The following is a 10,000-nucleotide window of genomic DNA, read 5'->3' on the forward strand; positions in this document are numbered from 1 at the left end:
ATATATATATATATATATATATAATTATAAAACTCCGATGACCTTGTAACGCGTGTTGTAACCCAACATCCGGTTTACGACTTCCGGTTGTACATGCGTACATAAACATAAACCCATAACAGCGTAAACAAATAAACACAAATTGCTTCTTTTGCAGATTTTGACCTGGGCACTGAAATATTAACGTTATTATTTAGAAATTATTATTTAACATGGGAAGGGTGGGGATATTTTGCAACTATTCTGTATTACAACTATACTGGCACAATTTTCTTACAAATTTTGACCAGTTGACAGCATATTGTTTACGTTTTGCGTACGTTTTCAGCGTCCCGATTGTTTTTTTTTGTTGTTGTTTTTCGCGTTTAAATTATCCAAATAAACAATTGTTAATACTTTTTGCTTTTTTTTTTACATCGTTCATTTCCGTATTATGTTTAAGCTATTTTTATGCAATTTTCTTACAAATAAATCTACTTTAACCCGTTGACAACCATCAGAGCATTTTACAACCTATTGTTTTACTGTGTACGTTTTCAGTGTCCCAATTGTTTTTTGGGGTTTTTTTTCGCGTTTAAATTAAACGATATATCAAAATTTGAATTTAACTTTAAGTATTATGGTATCTATTCAGTGCACATTTACCTATGAGTATGGCAAACCACTTATAATTCAATGACTGTAAGTTTGTTTGTTTTTTTTTCAAAAATAAACAATTGTAAACAGAACGACTCATAGAAATCTATCTATATTCTTTTTAATATACTTTCATAGAAATGTTTCTGCTATGTTACAAAAAACTATTTTCTTTACGTCACAAGTGTCACGCTCATACATTAATTCCAGTGCTAATATAACATAATGACCCAACGGGTCACAGGTAGTCTAGTATATTCATATATTATATTTCAAAGATGTACCATTGTTTCATTAGCATCGATGGATCTTTTACCATTTCTGGTACGTTTCTGAAATATGAAAGATATAGTTTTTAAATAATTTGTATTTTAACTCTCGCATTTGCAACTGAGCACTTTATTGATTTCTTTCAACACGTCCTGACATCCTATAAAATTTATCAACATTGCGAGTTCTGCCCTCATATGTTTCTCACTACTGTGCTTATAAATAAAGATTGATAAAGATGATGCTTTTCAGGATCAAATAAAATAGTATTGTGAATATTCAGTCTTTGTTATCCCATTACTCCCAACGCAGCTCCCACTGATGTGTAAAATAATGGTGACCTTTTTATCAAATGAAGCTGTTCAAAAATGTACCATTGTTTCATTAGCATCGATGGATCTTTTATCATTTCTGGTACCAGCTAAAACAAGAGAGAAGATTATTAGCAGTGCATAACTAAAATGGTTTTGTGACTATTATAGTAGATTACGCATGTTTATTTTCTTTATGAAAAATAGTGGTGTAACTAGGTTTACTAGTTTATATTAGCTAGTGCATATTAGCTGAGATATATGACAATGATGGCAGTGTTTCAGTCAGAAATCATAAAAGGATAATTAGGAAAAGGAAATCAGTGATATTTATGCAGATATGACATCAGCATCAAACTAGAGAGTGTGGAATGCAAACATTCTCTCTCAGTCTTAGTCGAAGCTTCAATGAGACAACACATTAATTAATGTCTTTATTAGAGCTATAACAAAACGATTATATAATTAAGCGATGCACTTATAACATAATTAACTCTCTCCATTTCTTGCTCTTCCTTTTATCTTACAGCTACAGGGCGATAATGGCAGTCAATGTGATATTCCATTGATGGGATTAAGTTTGTAACTTAATTGCCACTGTGTGGTGGAACAAACTCTTCATCTTTTAAGAACATATTGTTCAAATTAATTGCCTGAGTATTAGGAGCGTGGGCTGTCTTTTGTTTGAGCTCCAAAAAAAGAAGAAACAAATTAAGAGACACCTCTAACAACAATATCCTCGAGATGCTGTTAAAACTTGTTGTAGTAGTAGTAGTAGTAGTAGTAGTAGAAGGAGCTAAACTGAACCAAACTGTGAGAACGAAAGAAAGGGAAAAGTTATAATCATGCAGGCTTTTTCAGCTAAGATAGTTATGTTAACTCGATTATATGATTGATTGTTCAATAACGTTTAAAAGGAGGTGACTCTGAAAGTCGTATAATCATTTTCATGTGAAATAAAGTCACAAGTTAATCATAGAAACGGATTCCTGTATCACAATGTATTTTGAAAATATGATTGAAATACCTTTTGTTCAATGGTTGACCCTACTTTGAGAGTTTTTACTGCAACTGCCTGCCAGCCTTGATCATCTAAAAATGCTTCACCACCAAAGACAGTCCCAAATGCCCCTGCGCCAAGCTTTCTGTTCAATACGACATTATCGCGTGGCAATTCCCAACCATCAAGAGATAGACAGCGTGAGAAACGAGTAGACAGCAATCCAAGTTCTTCCATCTTTTGATTAGAACTTTTGTTTCTCCTGCAATGCCTGCAAAAGAAAGAAAAAAAAAAAGAAATTATTAATGACGGTTTTTATAATATAATTGTATGTAAGAATGGTATGCATACGTGTCTATGAGATTTATATATCTCTACTATTATATAAAAGTTACTTCTTTGTGTGTATGTGTGTGTGAGAGAGAGAGAGAGAGAGAGAGAGAGAGAGAGAGACTTCCTTTCTCATAGGTTCCGAAACGACTGAGCCTATCTTTTGCAAATTTCACACAAAGATAATTTATATATCTGGCAGTATTCTTAGATATGATTTGTACAGGAATTCATTCGATAAGTATAGAAAATGTCCAATCTTGTCTCTTATAAATAATAAAGAATTTTTACAGGGGAATATTTTATGTTTCACCGGCCAAGGGAAATAATAAAATCTCAGTAAATCATTTTTTTTTTAAACAAATATATTGTCATCTGGAGATATAGTTAAGTGGTAGAGCATTCGACTAAAGATCAATAATCCTCCGTTCAATCCCGAGTATACCTCACCATTTAATTTAATTTTTTTTATTATTAATGAGTTTATTTTACGATAAAAGAAGAGGTGCCATTTAAAATCGCCGCAAATCATTTCTTTGTTTGCATATTTCAAAACTAAACATTAGTCAGCAGTGACTTTTCAGGGCATTCACCCCCAAGTCCAAATATCAGCTGACGTGATAAACAAACACAGACGGAATTTGATGAACGACATTATCATTATTATTATTTCTTTCTTTTTTTGCGAATTAGTCCATCGGGCAAATTATTCTTTGTAATATATAATAATCAATAGAGGATTGATTCTATAATAATACATACGCAATCTGCATAAATTGAAATATCATGTTTTAGCATATTGTATGACCGGGCAAGGTCGGGCTGCCAGCAAGTATATAAGGAGATTAAAGATGTATATAAGGATTCTTAAAATCGAGACCTTTTGATAAAATAAAAAAGCTCAATGTGCAAGTGGACTTTACATACAAGAGGAAAATATATTGATAATAGAAAATATATACTGGGATTTATAGATTTATTGATCAATTTGAAACAATTATATCCCTTTGTTTCAAATTGATCAATAAGTCTATATATACCGGTTTATGTTTTCTATTAGCAATATATATATATATATATATATATATATATATATATATATATATATATATATATATATATATATATATATATATATATATATGAGTGACGTTGTCTGTTTGTGTTTGTGTGCAGAACTACTGTCAATTTTTGGTCTACAGGATTGAAACTTAATATATAGGGGACTTGAACCTATGGAACAAATTCGATTTAGTTTTTTAAAAAATAGCTGCTAAGGTGTCAATACTGGAACTTGACAGGTGTGAGACACTTAAATGTGTATCCTCCACACATGTGCAAATACATTTACACATTTAACTGCGTTTTTGAAAGTTTTTACATCCATGTGTCCTTTGGTCTACGGTAGCAAATACCACTAGAGATCTAATTGTTTTAGTTTCAATTCTAGCTGATGGCACCGAAGTCATTTTTAATTTTTTATTTTGAAATCAGTATTATATATTGGGTACAATATAAGAATCAATAGAGGATTGACTCTCTAATAATAATAAATACAAAATCTGCATGATTAAAAATATCATATTTAACATAACGATGCAGTATAGATAGACCAGCAACATCTCTTCTCTATCAAATGGGCTTTAGAGAAGAGTATATGTTTATATATTTCTATATACAGGATTTATTTGTAAACTAATTGTCTGATCATAATTAATATTTTTCAAAACGGCTGCTGGGCGTAAGGGTGAGTAATGTGGGTCATATTTAGTTTAATTTAGTTTTATATAAAGGGAAAAAATAGAGAAGGGAAGCTTTTTTCATGATATTTCAGATATTTCTGATTATTATGAAACTGTACCAATGGGTATTAGACAACACATATTTCCCATATTTATGTCTGAGTAATTTAAACGGTTCTTAGCGGGCATAATATGGACACAACCTTGCTAAAATTTAAATATATCAGATTTGCATCAAATTTGATTCATAGTTAGTAGTGTTGGGACGATTGATCAAAATCGGAAAAAATCATAACTTTTTGTGGTATCGGAACTGGAAAAATTTGTGCCTATTTTCTGATGCCAAAAACAATTCCTTTAATTATCTCTTTTTTATTTGATTTTTTTAAAACTTTTAAATAACAAAATCTTCCATCGATGGTAGTAATAAGAAAACAATAAACATTTACAGTAAAACTAAAATCTTTAAATTACACCACCCACAAGTGAGTTTCACATTTGAGAAAATATATGCACTTTTAACATGTGTTTTTATGGTAAGAAGAAAAAAAATGACAACTTTATGGTTAAATATTTAGAGATTTGTAAAGAATTCAAATCCCAATCGGCAATTGACCCAAAATCGGGAATTAAGTACGGAATCGGTAATTGTATCTGAATTGGAAAAAATATTCAAATCATCTCATCACTAATAGTGATTAATACACCAATTATACTAGATTCCTTGATATCATTTGTTTGCTTAAGACTTCTTAAATTTTCGACATTTCCAAGAATCAAATTCATGTAATGAATTTTATCAAAAATAGATATGAGAATTTTAGACATAAGAGTTTCATGAATGGACTTTAATTAGATGGGAATATCTAAAGAGATATACAAATCCCTTCTGGCCGAGTTAGAACAGTTTTGCACCAATTTTATATCGCCCTTATCAAGATTCAAATTTTATGCCTAGAACCCCTTTTCTAATTTTGATCAAAATCCATTACATTATCATGATTCTAAATAATGTACAAATATTTGTCAAGATAACCTGACAAGAGATTACTTCAACCTACAAGTAAAACTAGACCAAATATTCAAGATAAAATAGTATTGGAAGCCAAAATATGATACTTTTGACACAGGTATACACTGGCATATGCGAGAAATGTTAATTCAAATAACAACCCTTGATGGGATACTCCAGCAGATCAGATGAATTCTTGTGCTGCAATCCGGCAAGACAAAGTGACCACAGGTAAGATATACTACATGGTGCAATGATAAAATTGTTGCCCTAAAGAAAACAACACTACAGCTTTATTTTGAAACTTTTATTGAAATAATCAATTTGGGTAACTCGATTATGTAGTAGAGCTGATATCTACTCAATGTAGCCGCCTTCAGCTTCAATCCCTGCCTTGATATGGATCAGTAACTAGAAGCATGTCTTTTCCACAACCGCCAGCGGGAGCTCAGCGAATACTCAGTGGATGTCTTTGGTGTTCTGGGAAGTCATGTTGGTGATATTCTCAACATATGGCCAAACAATGTAGTCCAGTGCGTTCAGGTCGGGGGAAGGAGTGATGGCAATGAGAGAAGGGAAGAAAGTTGTAGCACTACTTCTGAAGCCAATCCTGGGTCTCTTTGAGTCCTGCTGCCACACCCAGAGTTTGCCAGCAGCCACCTGATTGCACTCTTCTGCACATCTAGGTACACTTTGGTAACTTTGATGATGTGAGGTGGCATGATCTGGCCCTCACTTGAAACTACACCAAATACCATAACCATGGGTCATCCAATGCGTTGTTGTGCCTCCATGCGTTGAACCGTCCGGATTTGCATTTTGAGGGTGCTGCTGTCATAAAAATGGTCCTGTTGTCATAACTAGGATCGGTAGAGAGCATGAGTTATACAGTGGCGCATTTCTGATCTCGTTTGTTAAATACTGTGTTACTTTGAGATATGATAGACGGCTCCTATCATTCTTGGGATTTGTACACGACTGACCAACTGTATTTGTACATGACTGATGGTCCGTAACAAAAAATGAAAACTGGTTTCCCTCAAACGGAAATGGAATCATGTCGTCTTTTCTAGGGCGACAATTTTATCGTTCCACCTTGTAAAACATAGTGAACTAGTCAGTTGGAGAGATAAAAAAAATGTTTTCACTTTTTTTTTTTACAAACTAAATGTTTAAGAGATAAATGAGAGATTTAGGCGAACATTCGCATATCTATGTATTTCATATGAAGATTAAGTGTCAGACTAAGAACGGGATGCCTTGGTTTCTGAGATGTTACATCCAAGTAGAATGGAAAACAAAAATAATGATACATACATAGATAAAAGCATACTCTTGTACACATTTAGGTAGCAGCTTTATTCTATTCACACAGAAAACACATTTGAGAACATATATATATGCTTATATACAGGAACGTGCAAAGGGGGGGGGGGTGCTAAGAGTGCCCCTTTTACCTCCTGTTTTAAAAGTGCCCTTTTAAGAGGAATGTATTATAGGCCTGTGCCCCACCGTTTTTTTTTCACTTGAGCATTTGCTCTGAAAAGGTTCTCTGCACGTCACTGGTTGTATATACATATTAGTGTTGGGCCGATTAATCGGACTCTAAAATTGAAAACACTGGAACATTTTCTGGTACCTGAATCGGTATCAGTATCAAAATCGGAAAAATGTGTGTCTATTTTTCGATACCCAAAACGATTCTGCTTTATTGTTTTTGTTTGTTTTTATTTAAAACTTCATTTTCCACGGCTTGTATTAATGATGAAATGATAGGTATTTATTGATTTTAAAGCATCAGTAAAACTAGAATTTAAAGATTAACCCCAACAAGAGTATTTTTTATGTTTTCAGAAAATATATGCACATATTACATAGGTTTTGTGTTAATCTGCTCTCCCCTCCCGCCAAATAAAGAAATAGTTGTATATTTAAAAATTTTAAAGAATCGGAATCAGTAATTGTATCGGAATCGAAAATGTAGAAGAGTAACTGTATCGAAATTGAGAAAATATTGGAATCGTTCCATCAATAATAAATATTCATATAGGTGTGTTCGTATATTAAATATTTCCTCTACACACACTCATGCATGCATATAAATTTATGAACACACATCAAAAACACAGACACATACACTTATAGTTATACTTTTGCGAATGTGTAATTGATTTGCATACGCTTCCATCAATAAAGAAAAAAATATGGAAAACAAACACACAAAACCAAAAAAAACAAAAAAAAACGGAGGAAACTTGAGCAAATCGTCTAGCAATATTTCCTCAAGGCAATATAATTTGTTGTTCAGACATCTAAACAATTTTATTAGTACAAATATCGACAGATAGGAAAAAAATTGAGTCATTCGTTTTTATTTACTTATTTAAGTACAGCCAAGGAGTTGGTGAGGAGGATCTCAATAACTTCTTGACGAATTAGCATAACGGAGCTGGAAATCCAAATAAGGTTATGGTGCGCGTGGGTGAATTTTAATAAGATTTTTAATAGATGCAATTCTCTAACTGTATAAGAGGCAGATACGTTCAAGGATTGAAGATAACGACACACCGGTTCTCGTTGGATCACTGAAGTTAAACAATGTTGAGCCTGGTCAGTACAAGATGGGTGACGATTTGGGAACACCAGACGTAGAAGGACGTCGATACCTCCATGCAAGAACTGCAAAAACATCACTCCTGACATGGATATACTGAAACGTATGTTGCGCAGTCAATTTTTCGTCAGCCAGAATAAACTTCATACACTTCGTTTTTGTATAAAAATATAAAAACTTTTATGGGTCTTTCTTTACTGCCTCATATGCATGCACCCAGCTAAAGACAGAGAGTGTGGACCAGGAGGTGAATGGGTGGAACTATGAGCTTGCGCTTATGTATCTTACCAGCTGACTGCAAGCTTCTCTCTTCTTTTGCCTTTTCCTCTGGGCTATATATGTGACCTGCTCCTCCAACAGCAGTTAGTTGACCTTTCACCACTGACGATACCAATTTTTACTACCTGATCCCATGGTTCAGTGCATTCGCTGCCAGCTGTCATGCGTGCGTTTGCATGTGTGTATTTTCAATACGTGACAAGATAAGTGACTGGGGAAACTTCCTTTATCGGAGGGAAGCTGGTTTAACTTGCCTACGGAGAATGTTGCTTCGGAAGATAGAATACTGCTGCCATATCTGAGTAGATGCCAAACAGAGCACTCTTTCTTTGAAATCTTGTGTATGTGTGTGGGAGGGGAAGAAGAGGGTGGGGTGGGGGGTATCCCCTCTCTTCCCTACAACCTTTCTCAAAGAGAGGTTGGTAGCCTCTTTTCTACTCTATTGTTATTATTTATACGGAAGATGATTGATTAAGCTTTAGTCTTTGGATCCTCCTTATGAGACATTCACAGCAAGAACTTGTCTGACTACCACAATGAAAAAGTTGAAGCCTTTTTTTTTTCGCTTTCCTGTGCCTAGCATCAGGCAGAATTTCCATGAACAGAACTTCTTTACAAGAGTTTCCCATTTGTAAAATACATTACCATGTGACTGGTTCCTTGATGATTACAACATGTTCGTCTTAAATCCATTTACAACAAATTTCTGTGATTGACCACACCAACACAATAGAGTATTTCTGTGAGGTTTCTGAATTTTTGAAATGAGGATTGGTTATTCCTATTATTGGGATTCATTGAACTACTGTTCTCATCTTGAGTGTTATTTTCACAACGTTTCAAGAAATCTGGACCAGACAGAAAAGGACACCACTCAGAAACTCACGACAGTGTGTATACCATGACAACAGAACAGTATTCAGATGTGATTCAACCCTCCGGAAACAGCTTGTGAGAGTCAAGCCTCCTACAGAAAAAAAAATCATGACTAAGAATTGTGTATATGAAATCTCAGGTAAATGTAGAAAACTATACACAGGTGAGACGTGTCGTCCACTAAAAGTACGATTAGAAGAATATCAAAAAGCCGTAGTATATGGAGAGATTGAAAAATCAGGTATAGCTAACCATATATGGAAGGAAAAGGAAACAATCTACTTATGGGATGAAGTAAAAATTGAAGACAGAGAGGAACAATGGATAGTAAGAGGACTGAAAGTATCTGCACATATGCTGGGGATTAACCAATTACTAAGAAGACCTGGTATAAAATTTAATATGATATGGGAACCATTAATTATAAACAATAGGTAATATACATACAAGTAATAAGTAAAAATATTAATATATATATATATATATATATATATATATATACTAGCATGGGTGCCCAGCGTTTCCCGGGTGTTTGGAGGTGTGTGTTAGACAAAAAAAAAGTGGTACTAGGAAGGCAGGCTCGAACTCATACCGCGAAGGAGGAAAAGAACGGGGGAAAAAACGTAACATCTTTGCTGTTACGACCACCGCCAAACTGGAAGCGACGTAGGTTTAAATTAAGGCTAGACAATGAAAAAGAGGGAATGACTTTCGAAAATATCGGCGAAAAAAGCGACCCCTCCCTGTAGAAAAGTTGAGGGTGAAGAAATAAATGTTTTTAACCAATTTTTCGGTATTTGTCGTCTGAAGGGTCGAGCTTCAAATGAGACAAATTACCACGGAGACATAAGAAGGCTAGTATAGTTAAGAGACCAGATTTATAGATGTCATCCTCGTTCTGGAGTTGCTTAGCATGCAGTCACGAAAACA

The 10,000-nt window shown here is 34.0% G+C and overlaps 1 protein-coding gene across 1 annotated transcript in view; it reads right to left on the reverse strand.

Annotated features, from left to right (window-relative positions):
- LOC145243442 (uncharacterized) overlaps positions 1 to 10,000 on the reverse strand; it is a 1,410,572-nt gene that overhangs the window by 313,405 nt on the left and 1,087,167 nt on the right. Inside the window, exon 13 of the mRNA XM_080106334.1 lies at positions 2,245 to 2,488. Coding sequence (XP_079962460.1) covers positions 2,245 to 2,488 — 244 coding nt within the window. The remainder of the gene's footprint in view (positions 1 to 2,244; positions 2,489 to 10,000) is intronic.

The sequence above is a fragment of the Euprymna scolopes genome, chromosome 22 (assembly GCF_053919585.1).
Source record: "Euprymna scolopes isolate OS-2025 chromosome 22, ASM5391958v1, whole genome shotgun sequence".
Classification (NCBI taxonomy): domain Eukaryota; kingdom Metazoa; phylum Mollusca; class Cephalopoda; order Sepiida; family Sepiolidae; genus Euprymna; species Euprymna scolopes.